At 46.9% G+C, this 21746-nt stretch overlaps 2 protein-coding genes across 9 annotated transcripts in view; both read right to left on the bottom strand.

The window, feature by feature from the left end:
- Nucleotides 1-255: 255 nt before the first annotated feature.
- On the bottom strand, nucleotides 256-14085 carry TTC12 (tetratricopeptide repeat domain 12). 2 transcript variants are annotated; one of them, XM_052697363.1, is made up of 21 exons: nucleotides 13968-14085; nucleotides 13720-13871; nucleotides 13213-13243; nucleotides 12461-12538; nucleotides 12208-12329; nucleotides 11979-12038; nucleotides 11767-11838; nucleotides 10993-11053; nucleotides 10716-10904; nucleotides 9781-9850; nucleotides 8716-8804; nucleotides 7938-8106; nucleotides 6824-6916; nucleotides 6569-6632; nucleotides 5962-6096; nucleotides 5721-5822; nucleotides 4823-4891; nucleotides 3878-3979; nucleotides 2970-3069; nucleotides 1380-1605; nucleotides 256-423 (listed from the first exon to the last, which is right to left on the bottom strand). In XM_052697363.1, exons 1-21 carry the CDS (start codon nucleotides 14077-14079, stop codon nucleotides 348-350), a joined length of 2172 nt encoding a protein of 723 aa, XP_052553323.1. In that variant the 5' UTR covers nucleotides 14080-14085; the 3' UTR covers nucleotides 256-347. The 2 variants fall into 2 exon arrangements, with proteins under 2 accessions (XP_052553323.1, XP_052553324.1); XM_052697364.1 differs by lacking the exons at nucleotides 13213-13243; nucleotides 13720-13871; nucleotides 13968-14085 and adding an exon at nucleotides 12941-13206.
- A 5662-nt stretch (nucleotides 14086-19747) lies between these two features.
- NCAM1 (neural cell adhesion molecule 1) overlaps nucleotides 19748-21746 on the bottom strand; it is a 76887-nt gene continuing 74888 nt past the window's right edge. For all 7 annotated transcript variants that reach the window (XM_052697350.1, XM_052697351.1, XM_052697352.1 and 4 more), the window contains one exon: nucleotides 19748-19991. In XM_052697350.1, coding sequence (XP_052553310.1) covers nucleotides 19871-19991 — 121 coding nt within the window. In that variant the 3' untranslated portion in view covers nucleotides 19748-19870. The remainder of the gene's footprint in view (nucleotides 19992-21746) is intronic.

Here is a 21746-nt window from a genome sequence, read left to right as displayed (position 1 = left end):
TTCTGTTTTCTTCTAAGCTCTGGGCACTGACTCACACCACAAGGCAGGTGACCCTTTGGTTGATGATGAAGCAACAAGAGACTTGGCCCCAGGAAAGGGCAGCATCATTTACTGAAGTGAATATGAGCAGAGCAGAAGTTTCTATTTTCAGTTGTTAGCCTAGATAATAAATTACCTTCTTTCTCCTGATCTTTATGTTGATATCATTTCTCTGGCTTCAATGTATGAGCAAACACTTGAAAGCGATTGAAAAGGTTATCTGCTTTGAATGAGCTTTATTAAGAAAAGAAGAAAACATGGAACAGTAAGGGATATGAACAGCATTTATCAAAGCCCTCTGGGGGACGTCAGGAGCTGTGCACATATTTCATAGAGGAGTTGAGGATGGCCATGCCATTGAGCTCCCGCAGTTGACAAATATGCCTGAAAAGACAAAGGGAGAGGTTGCTGAGAGGATGGGCAGTGACTGACTACAGGATTCTTAAGCTCCCACTGCTCTGCTACGCCCCCAACGAAACCATCAAGGTCACTGAACACCTTAACTCCAAAGTAACACCACAGAAGGTTTCTAAATGGCTATTCCCCATGAAAAGGAAAGCCAGAGTTCCAAATGATACTTGACAACTGTTCATATAGGCGACACTCCTAATAAGGTTCTCACATCTCTGCAGTGTTTTGCAGAACTCAGAGCAGATCCTTTCTTGCTCATTTGGGAGCTCCAAGGAACACAAAGCACTTCTGGAACTTCACCATTACCCTTTGCATTACCCGTTGTTTTCTGCAGTGGCTCAGGAGGTACAGAAACATTGGTACTGGAACTCAGTTCTCCTAATAAGAACACAGCTCTGTGTCCACCTGGCAGCGTGCAGCCAGCTGGGGCTCAGCCCGCTCTTGGCAGGCAGCAGCACAGACATTCTGTGCTGACATTTATACTTTTGTTGTGCTTTCATTTCTGACCTCTACAAGCTTAACTGATCACTCTTCCTCTGTCCATTCTTCCAGCACAAGTAACATGAAACAATGCAAAATGAGCTCCTGCAAGCAATCGGAATGAGAAACAAAAAATCCTAAAGCAGGATGGGGCAGACAGTACAGCAAATGGGAACTCCAACTAGAGGAAGAGTGGCATGTCACAGAACACTTAAACAAGCTGCTCATCTGCCCCGTACTGCTGCCTCTCTGCGTGGAATTGACCCACACTGGTTTGGCGTTACTGGATTCCTCATTTTCCTCCCCCTACCATGTCCCAGTTCCCATATAGGTTCACATGTCAGTTTTCCAACAATTACCAACAAGTAAAATCTGGATGGTGCAGGAGAACAGCAGTGTTTTGTTTCCACTGGTTTTGGTGTGGTTTTGTGGGTTTTTTTTTGCAATACCTTGGTTCTGCAACACACAGCTTCCCCAGAGCAATTGCTGCATTCTCCTGCACTGAAGTTCTTGCAGCATCACCACCAGCGTGTTTCAACAGAGCCATCACAACGTTGGAATTCAGTAAGGATGTTGCTGCTCCAGGAACAACGAGGCACTGACCAAGGCAGAAAGCAGCATTTCCCACAATCATTTCATTTTCTGAGTCCAGGAGCTTCAGCAGTACGCTGAACTCTGTGAACAAGAAAGATTTCACGTATACAGTGAGCCCAGACTTGTTCAAATAGCACTGATATCATAGAATCCTTTGGCATGGAAGGGACCCTTAGAAGTCATCTAGTCCAACTGCCCTGCAATGAACAATATCTTCTGCTGCTTTTATCTAAGCAATAGAGCAGAATCCCCAGCACTGTTCCATGGGGAAATATTTTCCTAGAAAACCTGGAAGAGAAAAGCATTGCTTCTCCAGGCTCAGGGTGCCATGTGCTTTCTCCTCTTCACCTGTGAACACATCTGTCCCAGCAAAACGCATCTGCACACCAAGAGGTTCTTCAGTACAGACTTTGTGTTTCTCCATTTGTTACACATTCCCCTGAATCTGAACGTGCTGCCGTTGCTGCTTGCTGACTAAGAGATCTCGCACTGTGATGGGTTTTACAGCTCAGTTCCAACAGGAATGAATCTCCTAGCAGCAGAGCTAGATCTGTGTTAGCAAAATGATGACAGAAATAGTGACTTTTCACAAGGTGAATATCCAGAATTTTGGTGAAAACAATGAGAATTGCTCTTGCTATCTGAGGAAACGGAAGCTTCATCTGCAGATGACAGTGAAACTAATTTGGGTGTACAAAAGAAAGATGATGCTCTGAGCGGCTTTTAATGAGTGAAAATCCTTTGGGTTCAAGCAGAGCTACATGAGCTGACAATTTCTTGACAGGTTCAACTATTTAGATCACACTTAAGTATTCTCTGTGGTAATTACATAAGCACTAATTGAATCTGGATTTTAAAGCAATCTAAGTAGTGTTATACCACACAACCAGAGCAAACATTAATAACTCAAAAATACCCCGAGACACCCATCTGTCTGATACTGGCAATCCACCTCCTCACCCATTTCCTATTAGTATATTAATAGGAGACCAAATATTAGTTATTATTATTATTTGTTTTATTAATATGAGACCTCATATATTAATATAAGACCAAATGTCCACACAGAATTTGAAGGAACCTGTAAGCAACCCCGACCTCTGGAAGTCAGCTGTCTAAACACAGCTTCATCTTTTGGCCACCAACTTCTGAATTGTAACAGAAATTGGGTTGCATTTCCAGAATTTTCAGAGATTTCTGCCCTCCCAAAAAAGTATTTCAAACCATTTTATGAATGTAAAGGGCAGTTTCTCTAACCCAAGTTTTCTATTTGATGCACGTTTGCATCCACACAAACTAAGGCTCATTAAGGATTTCTTAGAAAACATGACAGAAGTCTTGCAAGAGTAAAACAAGTGTAAATCTCTGTCCTAGAAGGGAGGAAAGTAGGTGGGCAATGCTGAGATTCTTGCATTCTCTCTCTAATTAGTGAAGCTGTCACTTACTCTTATCTGACTTCACCACCTCTTCCTGGGCTTGTCTGCTGCTTCTTGTGCAGATGGAAAGAGTCCTTACAGCGTAACTGGATGTGGTCTGTCCTCCAGCCTAGATTTGGATTAGAATAAAGTGTGAACTAATAAGCATGCAGTCCATGCCCCAACTTAAGGTTACAAAACAGTTTAGGTACCACAGATACAGTTGTTCACTATGCCTAAGATCATATCCCAGATAAAGACCTCAGAATGGACAGAGATTGAAAAATAGAATAGAAACCATTCTTCCCTGCCAGCAGCACACATACAGAATTATCTCAATCTCTGGAGCCCAGTTTCCTTCCAACAGCTCTGGTGCTTGCTAGTTACAGGAGTTAGACTGTTACAGTCTTTTGTTTAGGCTGCTTCAATCTGCAGGACAGCAAGTCTGGCATCTGCACAAGGCTGCGTGGATACAAACTCCATCAGTGCACAGATACACAGCCAAGCAGTGCCTACAGACAGAGGATATATTCCTCCTGGCCTGATTCAGCACTCACTGGTCATCAGGGCAAAGGGCTCCATTGCCTTTCAGTGGTCCAGATTTTATCACCCCATCTTAAGCTTTAATCCTGCAATGGATCCTGCAGTAGTGGATTCCTGCATTTGCAGATCTCCACAAGTAGAGCTGTAGGGGCATTTGGCACACGGAGAAACAACTCAGAAATTTGGGATACAGACTACAAGGCAGCAGTTATGCTCCAGACTTGTTGAAATTGTGCTAGAGAGCCCCAGCACTCTGATGGAATGGATGCAAACACATGCAGAGTGACTGCACAGGTCTTTCTCCTTGGGAAAGGAGGCTGAATGCCGGGGCAATTTAGGTTTTCTTTAGGGACTTTGAAAGGAAAAACAAAGTGAAATCAGTGGAATTACTTTACCTTCAAGAATTTGATCATTTTCTTCACCACTCCTCCTTTCACTGCTTCTTCTACTGCCAGTGGGGATGCTGCCAGGATGCGACTCAGCACTCCAATGGCTCTCTGAGTAAGAAAAGTGTGGGAGAAAAGAAAAAAATGCCCAACATTTATTTGTACAGACAAATTTATTTAAAGAGTTTTCAAATTATTTTGGTTTTGCAGATGGCAGAACAAACTCGAAGTCATTCAAATGACAAAAGGAGAAGTTTACAGAAATATAATGAAGAACATCTTTAGGACACAGCTTTTTTTGTTGCTTACTGGAAAGTGAGCTCAGCACAGCTTCTAAAGATTCCAATACAGGGGGGTGATACCAAAGTATGATCAAGGACACTCTGCACACTTATTTTTTGAAACAAATAGCACCAGTGACAACTTGAGCCTCTAATTGCACATAAAACAGATCAGAACAGCTCATGTGAGTTCAGAGAGGTGAAGAGACTCCCAGCTGAGACCACATCTGCTTCCACCCATTTGCCTTGAATAATTACTATATGTGGGAGTTACACACCATTAGTAGGGGTACAATGTCCTAGGAATGATTCACAACAGGAACTATAAAAAGGAACAGCTGTTAAACACCCAAACTGTTCTTGCTCCTTTGCTTCCAGATTGATTTAATGCTTTGCACTGAAAACCATCCAAAGGATGAAACGATTTATGCAGGCTTCTACTTTGTAGGTTTCAAGAAAACACTGAACATCTCTTTCATCAACCAGAATATAAATAATCCAAGGGCCGTGTTATTTTTTATTGTTGCTACTACTAATATTCAACATTTGTTTTCGGCTTCAAAGCCTAACAGAAAGGCTTCCGCAAAGCTTGCACAGGTCAGGATTTGGCACTGCAGTGTTCAGGTCTGACTGAGCAATGTGATCTTTTCTTACTGCAGACATGTCTACTTACTGTCACAGTTCTTCCATCCTGATCCCTGAGCAGGGACATGCATCTGCCACTTATGTCCAAAGCAAGGCACTGCAAAACAAAGCCAAGAGCTCAGGAACAGCTGACTGCCACAAAGCATTCAAGCAGAAATGCTTGAATGTAACAAATTGCTCTATGTTACAAATGGAGATGGGGGCACACATGGCCCCAATTAATAACTCTTCAGCAGTTGTTCTTTTTTAACATTTCTTTACTTTAAAGTAGTTTTGGGATGTGTCCAGCACCTAAGAACATTCCAGAATTGGAGACTGATGCAAAACAAACCATTTGCAACACGATGGCATGGAGCCATCTATGCCTTACGCTGCATTTTTGTCAAAACTGTATGTCTGTGGGTGAATCATAGAATAGTTATGGTTGGAAAAGCCCTCCAGGATCACCTCATCCAACCATCCACCTACCACCATAACCCCCGTCCCTCAGTAGCACATTTAGATGCTTACACAGGGTGGTGTTAATGGACATTTCTTACATTCTTCTGCTTTTTAGCTTACTTGAACTGCCAAGGACCCCAACTGGTAACCTTAAACACCAACAAAAATTAACAACTAACCAAACACCAGCAAAATCTGACATTGGAGCCTTAGGAGCATCTCAGCACGTTTGTTGTGAAAGAAGGCTCTACATCCACACAGCATAGCTGTGCTCCTCTCCTGGTACAGACTGTGAGGCTCGTGCTGTTCTGTGGCCATTCCCTCTCTCACTCTATCAGAATGTTCCCATTTAGCTACAGAACGGTCATGGGGCCCATTTACAGTTACAAGGGAGGAAGGTGCTCAAACTGCTCACAGAATTTTGTATCACCAAGAAAGCGATCACAGGAAGAAAGCTACCAAAGAACATCTCTGGTCTCATTTACCTGGATGACGGAGTTTGATTCAAGCAGTAAGTTCATCATGAGGCCCAGCACTGCAAACACACACTCCCGATATCTGGGTGTGCCAACATCAGCACATCCATCCTGTGCACAAAGGAGAGAAAAGTGTGATCAACTCAGAGGTTCAGCGCTGCTGGGGAGGCACAAACACATCACACAGGTGCCATTTTCAGAGGCAGCAGGGCAGAAAATGCTGCTATAGGGAGCCACCAACCCTCCTTACCACCAGCTGTAAGCAGGCTTGCCAGCACTCACTGCACTCTGCCATCTGCACTCGGATGGCTGCATCTGCACACAGGTTCCCCATAATGCCAATGCAACGTGAGAGGGCTGCCTGGTCCACCTGCTTGGCTGAGGCCTAAAAACAGAAGAGTAGAAGAACACATTAAGAGCAAATTACAACATACGGGTGCTCCTATCTCTCTGACTGAGATTTCAGGATCTTTCATAGAATCACAGAATGGTTTGGGTGGAAGGGAGCTGAAGGCCGCCTGGTGCCGCTCCCTGCAGCGCACAGGGACACCCACAGCTCAGCAGTGCTCACAGCCCCGTCCAGCCTGACCTTGGCTGTCTGCAGGGACGGGGCACCACCGCCTCTCTGGGCAACCTGTGCCAGCGCCTCACCGCCCTCACTGCCAAACCTGCTTCCTCAGCTCCACCTCAATCTCCCCTCTTGTGGTCTGAAGCCATCTCCCCTTCTCCCATCACACAGACCCACTGCAGAGTCCGTCCCCTCCCTTCTCACAGCCCCTTCAGATGCTGGAAGGAGTTGTCATGAGACATGTTATAGAAGAATATGTTGGAAACACAGAAATTAAGACCTTTCATACCAGCAGTTGGATGAACACTGGTAAAACAGATGTGGAAAACGTGAGGCGACACTGTGCTTTGAACCTGTGAGGATAAAGAAAGCCATGTTTGGACACTTAGAGCTTTAGAATAACAGACAAACAAACAGCTATAAGCAACAAAACAGCAACATATAGAGAAGGTAAAATGAGTAAAGAAGGCTGGCAGCCTCTATCAGACGGTCACTTAGTATATACTATTGTAACTTATTAAAAAAAGGAAAAAGTGCAAGTTACTTTTCCTCTTGACTTAAATCCGACAGAATACTCATGGCTCTGCCAGCCCTGGCATCAGTGCTGTTGACAAACGTCACCAATATCTGCAGCCATCTGTCATAAATAAAAAAAAAAGAGAAAAAAACTCCATGTCAGCTTTGGCCTAATTATTAAAGACATTTGCAGGGAAGATCACTGGTGATGACTGTGTGGTTTAGAAGGACGTGCTGAGCAAACCCAACAGTTTTTGGGCGTGAGTGGGTGTTTTAACCAAGAAGCTTTACAGGTCTTGGGATGAACACTGTATGTAACACAGTGAAGTACACATCTGTGGAGAACCTGTTCTGTTCATCCACTGGTTTAAATTTTTAGTGCAAAGTAGCACATTAAAAATTTCTGCTCTGGTTAATACAGGTTAACTGGGGAAACTTGGAAGAGGGCAGATTTAGACTAGATATTGGGAAGAAATTCTTTACTGTGATGTTGGTGAGACACTGGAACAGGTCACCCAGTGAGGCTGTGAATAGTCCCTCGCTGGAAGCGTTCAAGGCAGGCTGGATGGGGCTGTGAGCAACCTGGTCTAGGGGGAGGTGTCCCTGCCTATAGCAGGGAGTTGGAATTAGATGACCTTAAAGACCTCTTCCAACCCAAACCATTCTAAGAAGGAAATGGCAGGACAAGAGCAACGAGGTAACAGGCTTTTTATTTCTCCACTTAGTGAGCCTTGGCAACACCGACTCATCATAAATGCCAGCTGCCAGATGAGGAGAGAGCAGCTGTTTGAAAGCATGAGCTATACCAAGAGGCAACAATGGCAGCTCTTACTGGAGTGCTAGGCACACAGCCTTACTGGTTTAAAAAGCATAACTATGCTTCCAAGTTACACCTCTTCAGAAAGGAGGACTTCCTTAGCTTAGCTGCTTAGCTTCACAGACATCTCCAGTGCAAACGTTTGCTGTCTCCCTACACCTCACTCCCACTTCTGCTCACCTTGGCCTAAGTCTCAACATCATGACACCCCTTTCAGAAGCCTGTCACCCACCAGGTGCTCTGCTTGGTGCCAGTGGAGCGAGCTTTTGACCTCTGCAAGCCCAGGGTAAAGGGAGTTCTACCAAATTATAGTTGCATTTGTTACCTGGATAGGTCCTGGTGCCTGATCAACAGTCTCCTCCCATTCTCATTATCTGAATAGAGAGCAATTAGTGCCAGCGTCTCCTTTTGGATCTCCAACACACCAGAACACAGCAATTCCAACAGCTGTGCATTCACATCAGGGTGAGTCAACAGCAGCCGCTGATTTTCTTCTGCAAAAAGAGGAATCTAAGTACAACGTCACAGGCGATGCAATCCCCGTCATCACTCCTGCTCTCACTAACTACACAATTCCTCATGCATCAGCTGGACCCAGCAACACACAAGTGAACACAAGTGCAGGCACAAGCACTCTTCCTTTCCCCACGGCAGCCTGCACCACTTCACCACTTCAATCTGCTCCCGACCTCCCTGCAAACCTCAGGGAAACAGAGGCACGAGCTACCCAACCAACGACCCCTTACTGCCGATGCCAAAGGAATTCACCCTTCTCTAACAGCACTCCTGCTTTTTACAGGTAGAACTGCTTAAAAAAGACAAAACAAACGTGATGTTATCTTAAGAGCCAGCAATAATCACAGGGAATTGACTTTCTGCCCCTTCAGCATACATAACATGGGCACAGAAACAGACTGGAAACAGCCCCGTGCTGAAGCAGCGCTCAGCAGAATAGCTCCAACCCTCATAAAGCTTTGCTGACAGCAAGGTCTAGACCCAAGTGCTCTGGGAAAGTGATTGCTTGTGCCAAACAACAATTTTAGACCCAGTGTGTGCAATATTAACAGAACATGAACAATGATTAATGTTGATCACATTTTTACCATTCCCAGCGCACACAGCTTGCCAAAGGGAGAGAAGAGAAACACACAGATCCACTTCAGCAGTGCTCTTTCTTTCTGCACAGAAGCCCCTAAATGAGAAACATTAGCTTGCAAAAGGAACGCGGGGCAGATGAAACAGGGTTAGCTCTTTGGCTGGGGACATCAGGAAAGCCTCACAGCGATGAGGATCTGCCATACAAACACTTAAGCTCATAAGCTCTAATAACAGCGTTTAACCAGATGTGCCTTCCAGATGACCTCCTCCAATGCCAGACTGATGTTTTGCTGAATCTAACCGCCCAGAGCACACACAGACCACCCACAATCAGTATGCAGCACTGTAATGTGTTCAGTTCTGCACTGACTGTGGTGAGCCAGGGAGGGAGAGCGTGGTGTGAATCTGGAAGCACGCAGAACAGCTCTTCCCTTTTCCAACCAGGTCGCACTGTTCCAAACAAACTTAGTTGTGCAAAATTTTCGGATCACATCTTCCCTGCGGATCTTGCTTGCGTCTATGATCTACTAGGCAAGAGATCCCTTACAGGACACAGTTTAGAAAGCAATTGAACTGGATTTGTTTCTTGGTTACCAAAACATCTAATGGCTGCCCAGAACACACAGCAGCAGAGAACACAGGTCCCAGAGGGAATCCCCCCCCTCAGTTACAGGACTGAACAATTTTACAGGTTGAGGAGAGTTTTTGCAGAGCTGAGGTGAGACATTTATTGATGTCCAGCCAGACATACTTCAGGCAACTATGCTTTTATATCAGCTGTTCTCTTCCAGTAAGCTTTTACAGCCTTGCTCTCACCATTAGAGATAGGGGAACTGTGCAGAAATAGGAGATCAGAGACAGAAGCAGAAACTCATGAGTCCACTGCATCCAAAAGAGCCCTACTTGTTTGGGTCAGATACAAGTCAGTCTATTCAGACATCACAACCAGTTATTTCATTGTCTTGTGATCATTTCATCTGCGTTTCGTGAGGCGATTGAGTTTCTCAAAAACAACACTGTCACTTCCTCATGCTGTAACGTGCTTCTGTTCTCTTCTGGAGAGCTCTTACCGTCTTATGACCTCGTTGTCATTGATGATACTGAACCCATTGTTTGTTCTAAATAAAGTTTGCTCAGTGCCTGGAAAGAGGCAGAGAGAAACAAGTCAGCTCTGTGAGCCATCTGGCTGACGCACCATGGCGAAGGCAGACACCTGCTCTGCTGCAACACAGCGTTGAAGGAAAAGGTCACCGGATCAACAGCTTTGGGGAAAGGAGGTTTGCAATGTGAAAAGGGGAAAAACTTCAAGAGCACTTGAAGCAGAAACAGCTTTGAAGTGGAAGACCACTCTAATTAATGCCTGGTGCAGTGGAGAAAGACTGACTTCATGTTCAAGGGTTTTTATGAGGACTTAAACAGGAGACTGGTCCTGCAAATCATTATTCTCCAACAGAGGACTGCAAACTTTTCAAAAGTAATTTGAGACCTCTTAAATTATAGTGACAAGACAAGGAGGAATGGTTTTAAGCTACAAGAGGGCAGATGTGGGTGAGCCATGAGGAAGCAATCCTTCGGTCAGGGCGGTGAGGCGCTGGCGCTGCTGCCCAGAGAGCTGTGGGTGCCCCATCCCTGCAGGCACTCAAGGCCAGGTGGGATGGGGCCCTGGGCAGCCTGAGCTGGTGGGGGGCAGCCCTGCCCACAGCCGGGGTGGCACTGGGTGGGCTTTGAGCTGCCCTCCAACCTGAGCCATTCTAAGGTTCTATGACATGACTAAGTCCTTAGGAAGTATCAACAGCTCAGCTACAGAATTGGTTATTAAAAAAAAAAAAAAAAAAAAAAAAAAAGGAAACATCCACTGTACATAAACGTTGAAATAGCAAACACCATTTGTTATATGTTTTTTTCAACAGAGGCTTTTGGTCTTTCAAAAACTGCTGCTGTTGTATTCATCCACCCAGGTGGGTTACAACCCCTCACGGAAACAAGCTTTGCATCAAACACTCACACTCCTTCACAGCTCCTATCAGAACTTGGATCCCTCCCGTATAGTAGAGGATATTCTGGTTTGGCCTGTTGAGTTTCTGCAGCAGATCTTTTATGGACAGAGCTGCATGTTTTCCGGACTGAAATGCTTTCATCGCTCTGTCTTCTTCTTGCATTCTTTTCTCCTCCAAGTTAACCTCATTCATGCAATCTTGGAAAGCAAAAGAAATCAAAGTAAGTTAACAGAACGTTCTGATTAGAAACCAAGAGACAAGAGTAGCAAAACTGACACTCCTTACCTTTAAATAAAATTTTCTTTTGGGGATCAAGTTGTAAGAGCTTCTGGTAGCACTGCCTGGACTTAATTCAGAAAAGAAACAGGCTCTTATGTTCAAAGAGGAATGAGGAGGTGCTAACACTTCTGGCTGTCAGTTCCTGGCCTACACAACTGTAAAAGTCTGAGGAATAATATTTACAGAAGGAAGCAAACCAAAGCTTTGATGTTCCATTATTTTAACAGTTTTCAGCTCCCATCAGGACTTCAGACATGAATGTGGAACTGAATCTTTTGTTTGACATTCAGCATCACAGAAAGAAAAAGAAACACTATCACTCCCATTAGCAGCTTTCACCTTAACAGTTCAGTTAACCCGAAATGCAGGGAGCTTTCCTCCTTCAGAGGTGACATACAATCACCTCTTTTTGCTATGCGCTTTAATTGCTCTGTGCAGCAGAGCAATTCAGGATAAAAAGGTAGAAATACACTTTGCTCATTTGTCGCCAAGTGGCGACAAATCCCCACCAGACAAAGCACGGCCACTGAGCACAGCGCTGCCTCTCTGCCTGCAGGCTGCCAGTGCAGTTGCCACACCTGAGCAAACCATCAGAAAGGACACAAGAAGTAGAAAGAAGACTAGATTTTAAAATTATTTGTCTTTGCAGGAGGACAGAATCTCTTTCAAGCTCCATGTACACGCCTGTCTGATGCAAAAGATAACAGATTAGTCCCTTCACCCACAACATCACATCAAAATCACAGGCATGGTCTAGCAGACAAGAATTAGTCAACTCACCTCATCATAGTGCTTAAGCGCCAGGTGAGCTTTCCCCATTAGAAAATAGGCTTTAATGCATTTTGCATTGCACTGTTAAAAAAAGAATTTCACACAAAGTGTTTAGAAACTTCAAATATCTCCCTGCAACATATTCCCACTGCCATTAGCATGCCATCTCCATACTGACAGCTGCACACAAACACTCGACCTGACCACAGAACTGAACGTACCTTTAACGCCCACTCACAGTCACCAATGGCTTTTCCATATTCATGCATCTTCAGGTAGGCCTGAAATACAGCCAAAGAAGTCCCTTTTCTAAGCCTCGGAGTCAAGCAACACCCATCACCTTTTGTGAAACTCCCACAGGAAGCAGAACCATCCTTTTCAGGCCTTGTGCCACTAACAGAACACAGAGAGCTGTATTCTGGTCAGCACGCCAGCAGCTCCTGCACTGACCTGTGCTCTGTTGGTGTACAGCTCCGGCACATCCTTCAGCTTCTGCAGGCCATCAGTGTACCTCTGGGCAGCTGTGCTGTAGTCCCCTTTCCTGAAGGCATCGTTTCCCTTCTCCTTCAGAGCTGCAGAACAATACGCACACACTCCAAGTAACACTTTGGCATTTGTTTTGTCCCCATGCAGTGACACATCTCAAAGCACACCAGCTGGGTACCTCCCCAAGGCATCAGCTGCTTGAGCCCCTGCTGATTACCATTTGCTAAGCGTTCATTTATCTTCCTTCGTTCAGCTCGTTCTTTTGCATCCTTCTCCAAAGCAGCCAGAAAGCCCTCTTGGAGGCAGGAGGAGAGTTGGTGGCATTTTTGTTATGAAAAATTAATTAAGAAAAATTTACTTTATTAAAAATTGAATTGCATACAAGAAAAAACGTCATTTCCAAGGTACATCTGAGCCATTTCTCTACAAAGAATCATAGAATCCTTAGAGTTGGAAGGGACCTTTAGAGGCCATCTAGTCCAACTCCCCTGCAATGCCCAGGGACATGCACAACCCCATCAGGTTGCCCAGGGCCTGATCCAGTTGCCTGATCCAGCTTTGCCTAGAAAGTCTCCATGAATGGAGCATCCACCACATTGTAAGAAAATCTGAAGGAAACACTTTGGAAATTAAACTGGAATGGGAATGTATTACACATCTAAGCTCTTAGGATTGTACTTTCCACAAAGCAGCTCACCTCCAGACAGGCATTTCTTTCTTTCTGAATCCAGAAGAACAGCCTTTAACATGCAGCAGTGACAAGCTATACCAATGGACATGCTCAGCCACACGGGTATGAGCCACAGATGCATTTCTAGATGTGTCCAAAGAGTCTGCCTCCACTTTAGTGGCAGTGGAACAAGGTCTTGTGTGAGCTAAGAGCAATCCTCAGTGCACCACTGCTACTGCAGACAGAAGGGGTGCTGAGGGCTGCAGGGAGCACCGCTTTACCTGTGTGCACTGCCTTACCTGTGTGCACTGCCTCTGCGTTCACAGAATGCTAAAAAAAAAGAAAGAGAAGTAAAGCACATGTAAGTTTGCATATGGATAATTCAGTAGAATCCATAGCAGCAGTGGAACAGGTGGTGAAGTACGCCTTCACCAGAAGGGAGCTTACAAGCAGCAGGGGATTGACTTTCTACATGGCGTTACAGTGACAGGACAAGGAGGAATGGCTTTAAAGTGAAGGAGTGGAGATGTGTGTGAGCTGTGAGGAAGCAATCCTTTGGTCAGGGCGGTGAGGCGCTGGCGCTGCTGCCCAGAGAGCTGTGGGTGCCCCATCCCTGCAGGCACTCCAGGCCAGGTGGGATGGGGCCCTGGGCAGCCTGAGCTGGTGGGGGGCAGCCCTGCCCACGGCTGGGGGTGGCACTGGGTGGGCTTTGAGCTCCCCTTACGCATCGTTGGAGATTTTCTGCTTGGCAGGAGTTGAAAGAGCACCACGTGCAGAAGGCAGGGCCACAGGAGCGGGGCACAAACCTGTACGGGATGGCTCGTGTTGATCACCGTCCTGTCCACCCCGGCCGCGCTCTGCTCGCTGCCCCGCCGCTCCCGGAGCCGCCGGTCCGCCTCGGCGATCGCTCCGTCCCGGACAGCGGCGTCCGCAGAGCTCAAGCCCTGCACCAGGCGGCCTGGGGAGACCCGACAGGCAAGATGTGGACGAGGAGTGTTCCATTCATTCCCCCTTCCATCTCCCGGCCGTTTCACCCCCCCTCTGCCGCACTCACTGATGTCGTCCACGCGGCGGAGGAAGCGCTGGAATTCTTCCTCCTGCTGCGGGTCGGCAAGCGCGGCCATGGCGGAGGGCCACAGGTTGCGCAGCGTCTGCGGCGTTGCCATGGATACCACGCTGCTGACGTAACGACAACACGGAGGGAGAGTAGAGGCGTGGCTACGCTAAGAGCGGGCGTGGCTACGCGCAGGGAGGCGTGGGGTCGCAGGCCGCCATTTCGCGTTCTGCGACCGCAGCGCTGCCTTGTGGAGCAGTGTGTGTTCGTTGTCTTGGGAAATCCAGGGAATGAAGCCACCCCGAAGATCAAAGAGAGTAAAAGCTATCGCGGTTAAGCCGCACACAGCACAAAGAGCTCGTTGCTAAGCTAGGGCTGTTTTGGAGGTGCCTCCCTCCTGGGCTCTGCAGATTTCAGCTTCGGAGCAGTGATGCTGTTTGCTCTGTGCTTTGCCATTTAAATCAACACCACAAATAATTCCCCGTGCCGGGTGAATGACAGCTTGCAGAACCCCGGGTGATGCCGTCCCACTGCCCGCCGCTGTCACCGCGTGCTCGGCGCCGTGTGTCACGGTATGGCCGCACTGACATCGCCTCTGGTGGAGCAGCTGAGGAAGGGCTGGAGAGGAGAAGGATGCCGAGTGATGCAACATCAAGTGCAGCTTGTGCAGGAGACTTTGTTCAGCTGAATTCAGTTGGAAAAGAAACAATGGAGGGAAGTGTATCTGTGTTACCTTGGGCTAGTGCTCAGCCCCAAAAGGGGACGTTCCCAGACCCTGAAGAAGTGGTTTTCCTATGGAAGCCAAGCTGCCAATTAACATTGACTGTGACTGCTTCAGCCCACTGTTGTGTTCCAAAGAGATGGGGACAAGCTTGTGTAAAGCAGCGGCATATGTGGTTTATGTGGTTTATGTGGTCTCTCCCAGCAGCTCTGCTCCAGCATTGCCCTGCTGCACAGCACGCCGAGCTGCGCTCAGAGCAGAGCACGGCGCTGCTGGGGGTGCAGAAATGGCAGAGCTCTGTGTGGGATAACAAGTGTTACAGCTCAATACACGTACCTGTGTTATTTTCTGTGTGCAATTCCAGCAACCAAGGACTGATGTACAGCAGAGCTCTCAGCTTTTCAGTCCATGTCCTGGGAAATCATAGAATCATTAAGGTGGAAAAGACCTTGAAGATCACCCGGTCCAACCGTCCACCTACCACCAATGTTGCCCACTGACTGTGTCCCTCAGTCTCCACATTTCCTGAATACCTCCAGGGACTTTACCACCTCCCTGCACAGCTGTTCCAATGACCACTCTTTTGGAGAAGTTTCTCCTAATATCCAACCTTAATCTCCCCTGGAGCAACTCTCGTCCTCTGGCTGTTTCCCCAGGAGAAGAGGCCGACCCCCAGCCCACCACAGCCCCCAGTCAGGGAGCTGCAGAGAGCAGTGAGGTTTCCCCTGAGCTCCTCTTCTCCACACTGAACAATCCCAGCTCCCTCAGCTGCTCCCCATCGCACCCCATTGTGCTCCAGACCCCTCACAGCTCCGTTCCCTTCTCTGCACGCTCCCAGCCTCCACGCCTGCATTGCAGCGAGGGGCCCAACGCCGAGCACAGCGCCGAGCTGCGGCCTCACAGAGCTGAGTGCAGGGGACGCTCACCTCCCGCTCCTGCTGGCTGCGCTGCTGCGGACACAGCCAGGCTGCCGTCGGCCTTCTCGGCCACCTGGGCACACTGCTGGCTCACGCCCAGCCGAGCGCCGACCGACAGCCGCGGCTCCTTTCCCTCCGCACAGCTTGCAGCCGCTCTGCCCCAAGCCTGCGGCGCCGCGTGGGGTTGTTGTGGCCGAAGCGCAGGAGCCGGCACTCGGCTGCTTGAGCTCCGTCCCGTTGGCCTCAGCCCAGCCATCGGCCCGTCCAGCTCCCTCTGTAGGGCTGCCTGCCCTCGGGCACATCCACGCTTCCCCCCACGTGGAGCTGTCTGCAAACCTGCTGGGATGCACTCAGTGCCCTCATGCACATCATCAATAAGGGCACTGAACAGGACGGCCCCAACGCTGACCCCTGGGGCACCCAGCAGTGCACCCAGTTCTTTGCCCAGCAGTGTGTACCGGTCCAGGCCACGGGCTGCTACTTGTCCAGAATACTGTAGGAGAAATCAATGCTTAAGATAGAATTAAATGCAGTTTGATTACTCCAGCATCATCCATGTGCAGGGACACGACTTGGGACACGTTACTAACACCTTTTGAAGCCAACACACACACACGCACACGCCACTCAGCCTCCCTATGGGACACCCAGCTGACTCGGGTTCACAGCAACATTCAACAGCATCGGTGTGTTTGTCATCTCAAGGCAGTAATGTAGGTGGGACAGAAGGACAGACCTGACCAATGCTCCTCTCTGTGGCACCCGGCACTCCAGAATTGCTCCGTACACAACTGCTGACATCTGAAGAAGTGCAGACTGCAGGCATGAGGTTTTTTGTTGGTATTTTTTTTTTTTTTTGTAATTTTTATTTGAACACAGTATTCTGACAGAATGCAAAGTCAAAATCCTCAGTTAGTATCAGTATTTACACCAGTGAGAATGGGAATAAAGGTGGAATTGATGTTTCACTCGGTAAAAAGATTTTTTGTTTTTTTGTTTTTTTAACAAGATAGAAGGCCCCCAAAAGTAGGGAATGCTGGGTAAGGATGTCAGTGGAGGTCTGAGAACAACTATCAAAACAGCCTAGTGTGAAAACCTGGGGTTTGAAGGCTCCATAGAAAAGTGTGAAAATAAAACTCCACTCTAAAAGCTGAACAACTGGATGCACTATTACCTCATCATCATTACGTATGGTGCAGCATGAAATGTAGTCACTCCACAACTAGAAGCTGATCAGTCTGAGTTGCCATATAGATATATATATGTATGGCATGGATACATATATAAACATATACAGCGCAAACGGCATCAGGTTGGTCCCTCTTCAAAGGTTTAAATAAAAGCAATGAAGCCTAAGCTACCTTGGGAATGGGATATTTATAAATTAAAACAAATTATTCTCCGTTAAGGGCAAGTATAAAAACGCTCTCCAAAATTAATCTAAGGGTACTGGGGATGGGGAAGTCACAGGGGCATTAAGGGAGCAGGACAGAGGCTCCATCCACGAGACACAGCCCAGCAGGCACTGGGCACTGTGACACCAGGTGCCGGATGGGGCCCTGGGCTGGTGGCCTTATGTGGCAGAAATGCCAGTCTGGGTGGCAGCCACCACAGTGCCAGCCGATGGGAGCTGAGCAGTGGCACTGGACATGCCACTCTGGGTCACTGTGCTGAGCAGCGTTTGCTCCTGTTGCTGCTCAGGGAGGCATGACACGTAAGGTCTGGGGACCACGGACCAAACTTCGCCTTACTTACACCAACACTGCTGTCACGGGGCAAGCATGGGTCGAATCTGACACAAGGCTTTCAAGTGAGGACCTGTCCTGCCCTGCTGTCCTGCCTGGGACGGTACTGCCTGAGTGTCTGCGCCTGCACATCCAGCCATCCTCCACTTCCATCCCCAGGAGCTGAGGAAAAAATGCAAAAACCCCACACTTAGCAAATGACAAAACCACTGTTTTTCACTGTTTGAAATCATGTGATGCCACTGTAAAAAACTGCACACTCAGAAGGACACACCAACGAGAGTGGCTCAGTTCACCCGAGCCAAGCGTGGTCTCCCCAACCCCATCACCCTTCTGCTCGTCCCCATGGCACGATGCAACATCCTCAGCTCGGGTTTGTCATTTAAAGGCTTGTGTTCCTTCTAAGAGTTGTTCTCTTTTTTTTTTCTCCTGAATATATATATTTGAAATCTGAACTATTCGCTACACCTTCCACATCCAAACTATGTTGAAGCTTTTTTTTTTTCAATTATTTCAATACTATGACAAAAAACACGTTTCACACTAAAAGTCACGCACCCACAGTGCACAAGCTTGCAGATCTAAAGTAGAAAAAAAAAAAAGGAAATCAAAGGAAAAACAAACAAAGCAAAACCCCCAGAGAAGGAGCACCTCTATACAACGGGCTGGCCTTCCTCCGCCTTCCTTCTGCTCAACCTTCTCTTCTTCCCACTCCAAAGTCCCAGTGTTACTCCACGACTCCCAGTGATGACCACAACAATGCATGTGCGACGTCAGCCCCTTTCTCTGGCTGCTAAAGGCATGGTGCAAAGAGCAGGGACATCAACGGGAGTGTTGGCACTGATGCCCAAGCGCTCAGCCATGGCTACATGGTTTGGATGATGCAGAGCATACGTGGATGGCTGAACAGACACGGTGTGCTGGCGCTGTCCTTGCAGAAGGGGTCTTACGGAGAGTCACAGAATTGTTTGGGTTGGAAGGGACCCGTAAAGGTCACCCAGTCCAACTCCCCTGCAATGAGTAGGGACACCTGCATGCTGCTGTGCTCATGAACGTCACCCGCATGAGAGCAGAACATTCTGTTTTTAGTGTTTCCACTCCTCAAAAGGAAACTTTATTTAAGTCGATGCTTTTAAATCAGTTTCTGGGGTCAAAGGAAATGGCAGTCATCAACATTCGAAGGAGAAATGGATGCAGTCAAACAGCGGAGACAAGACCAGCCCAGCCCTAACTGTACAATCCCTCTTCTGCTTCTCAAAGCTCTGGGAGGGTTCCATGAAGGAAAGAGAAGAATGTCCTAAAAAAGCAGAGATGATATTTTTCTTATGCAGTCAGGCCCAGGTCCAGCAAGGGACTTACACTCGTAATAAATTTAAGTATATAAGGAAACTCTCGCCAGCAACTCTCTTGTTCGAAGTTAAGTGTGTTTATGTGGATTGCTGGATACAGACCTCGATTGGTGACAAGTGGTTGGGATATTCCCCACGCCCCACCCCCCAAAAACAAACCAAAGACCAGCATTACTCTTTTTTTCTTACTCCAGTAAGAAATAATAATAATAATAATTATAATAATAATAATTAAAAAAGATAAAGGGGAAACTACTGTAAACATCGATATTTTAAAATGTCTCCCTTTGCAAAGCAAGCATGCTGCTAACCTAGTAGCTAGAGTCTGGATTTACTTTAAAAAAAAAAAGGCAGCTATTTTACAAATACATTTAAACACAACAAAAGTTAAAAAAAAATTTGTCAATTGTAAACACTGGAGAGAACAAAAGTTGGCAAAAATTAACATAAAATTTAAAGAAATGTAGAGTCTGAATACTGCAAATTGAAATACATCCCCCAAAGCTGCAATTTTGGCATTCTTCCTAACAAAAAGAATAACCCCCCAAATCAATGTCTAAAGTGGAGAACAGAATTCAGCCACAAAATGCTCACGACACTTTGCATACTGAACACAAGGTGAACAGAAATTATAACTTATTTATGAGGCTTTACATATTTCAAACTCGACTGAAAAGTATAAAAATAAATTGTGGACTTTGTTCACTAAGTACCACCTGTACCAAGTAGGCAAGCAGTACAGTGGTTATATCTACTATTCTAACCAAGGAAAGAACAGGGTCTTCTTTTTTCTTTTCTCTTTTTTCCTTTCATCTAAGACTGGTTGACTCTGAGCTCCTCAGCGATGCTGTAAGTGGTATTTTGCAATTCTGAACATACCAGGGGACAGCTGAGCCCCCGATCTGGTGATGGGTTAAACCCTGTTTCAAAATGTATTACTTTTTAAAAGCAAGTGCACGACAAATAGAACCTTCCTAAAAATCTTAAGAAAAAAAAGAAAAAAAGAAAAAAAGAGAGAACCCCCCCCTCCCCATTTATGCATTTTCTGTTTTGTTTGTTTTTTGTTTTAAAAAAAAGGCAACAGACACTAGAGGAATGAGATGTGTGTTGTGTTTCGTGTTGTAAATGCTTGGGTGAAGTCGTTCTGCCATGTTTTTTCATCTGTTGCTGATCATGCTTTGCTCTCATTTTCATTTGTTTGTGTGGCTTCGTTGGGGACCGTCTTCACTTCTGCTGGAGGTGTCTTAGTTTCCGTTGCTTGCACTTCAGGTTTGTCTTCTACTGGGGTTTTCCTGAAGAAGAATCACCAAAATGGCACAGTTTAGACACAGAGAAATACAGACCAACTGTGGTAGATGAGCGATCAGGAAAGAAGACGTTGCTGGAAACACTCAAATGTGTCTCCTGGACAGAGCAAAATGACAGATGCAAAGATAAGGACAACCAGACTCACCTCCCCCCCCAGCTCACTTAGCTCTACTGAAATCCTTCTGGAATTTCCTCCTGCATTGGGCTACTATAGCAGGAGGGTTGCAGCAGAAGCACAGAGGGTGTGCAGCAGTGTGGAATGCCACAGGAAAATAGCGTAACTCACACAATCGCAAGTGAATTTGATTTTTTCCATCACTCATTTATGCCACCTAACGTCCTGTTAGAACACACTGCAATTCAGCAGTAGATCCCTTTTCCTATAGGAAGCCATCTCCATAATTTCACAGTATGCAGCAGGAATAAAAACACAGTAAGTCAAATGCATTTTCACAAGCATATGGAAGGTCATCACCTAATGCTGATTCTTCACCTGTCCTTGGCACTTGCTGCAGAACCAGAGAAGCCTGTTGGTCCAACACTCTTCACAGCTATGGGAAGTGCCACACCAGGCACTCCTCGTAGCCTTCCTGTTCCATCCCACTAGCTGCAAAGTCAGCCTGAGACAGCTGGAACCCCACTGCACTCTGACCAGTGGGTGAGATGACCCGAGCCTACAGTTGCCAACTGGTTTCAAGGGGAAGCAGATGGGCAGCACAGGCAGAAGGTGGCTGCACTGGCAGAAAGAACACAGCCCTGTGTTCCACCACACCAGGAATTCCTTTGCGTGGTGCAGACCGAGCTGCACTCACTCAGCTGAAATGCTTCCTCACGACAGGCAAATCATCTCCTAAATTGTTCAGCTCAGCACCAGCTCACAACCCTCTGCTCTCTTTGTCTCTATAGCACCCAGCACGACGGGGCAGCAGCTTTTAGCTGCAAGGATTCATGTTCATCATGAATGAGCTCTGTGTCACCAACATGCTTTCCTTAGCAAAAGGCAAAGTCCTGCTGTGGTCTCTGCCTCCTGCTTCTGGGAGCTGCTTTCACAACAGATCTGAGCTGCCTTTTTGAGTCTTTCTAGCAATAAAGGACAGGCCTCGCTCATGCAACAAGAGGTGCTCCTAGTTGAAGCTGCCACTGTCAATAGTGTCCATATAGGAAGCCAGAAGGAATTGGGAACTGCAGTACTTGTTTCCTAAAGAGAAGCTTATCTGTTTCAATCAGCATTTTCCAGGCTTCTGCTCTAATGGCTCTGCCACCAACCACTGTCCAAACAGACAGAGCAAGAAGATGTTCTTGTCCATCATCTGTGTAACAGCTGGGGATGCTTCTCCCAGTTAGCAGGTGAGAACTTCATGCTGTTTTCACTTCAGTTATGGTGTCTCTGCCAAACACAAGCTGTGGATTCATCTCACCTGAGGAAAGGCTCCCAAAGGACTTCTAGTGTTGTCCTGCCCAGGAGCATGCTGGTGCTCTCTCAGCTGGTATAAAGGAGATGAAGTACAGTGGATGGAGACTCATCCCAGATGTACCAGCACAACAAAGACACTGCAAGTTATCCTGACCCAAACGCACTGAGTGCTCACCAATGCACAGAGAGGAGCACAACACCTTACCCTTTAGCACTGACCTTTGCACTGATTTGTACTTTAGGTACAAATCCATATAGTGCCTTAGTTTGGAGGGGACCTTAAAGATCATCCGCTTCCAAACCCCTGCCATGTCAGATCGGGCTG

Source organism: Tympanuchus pallidicinctus, unplaced genomic scaffold (genome assembly GCF_026119805.1).
Source record: "Tympanuchus pallidicinctus isolate F22 unplaced genomic scaffold, pur_lepc_1.0 scaffold30, whole genome shotgun sequence".
Taxonomy (NCBI): Eukaryota; Metazoa; Chordata; class Aves; order Galliformes; family Phasianidae; genus Tympanuchus; species Tympanuchus pallidicinctus.
This window is presented reverse-complemented; position numbering and strand designations above follow the sequence as displayed.

What these genes read in the sequence shown, in the direction of transcription:
- TTC12 (XM_052697363.1), bottom strand. Translation starts at nt 14,079, where the DNA reads ATGGCAACGCCGCAGACGCTGCGCAACCTGTGGCCCTCCGCCATGGCC. An exon ending in AGCTGTGTGCGCTGGGAATG is followed by an intron (nt 8,107 to 8,715) that starts GTAAAAATGTGA and finishes CTCTTTTTGCAG; the next exon opens with AAGAAAATCAGCGGCTGCTG. An exon ending in AGGATGGAAGAACTGTGACA is followed by an intron (nt 3,980 to 4,822) that starts GTAAGTAGACAT and finishes TTTCTTACTCAG; the next exon opens with AGAGCCATTGGAGTGCTGAG.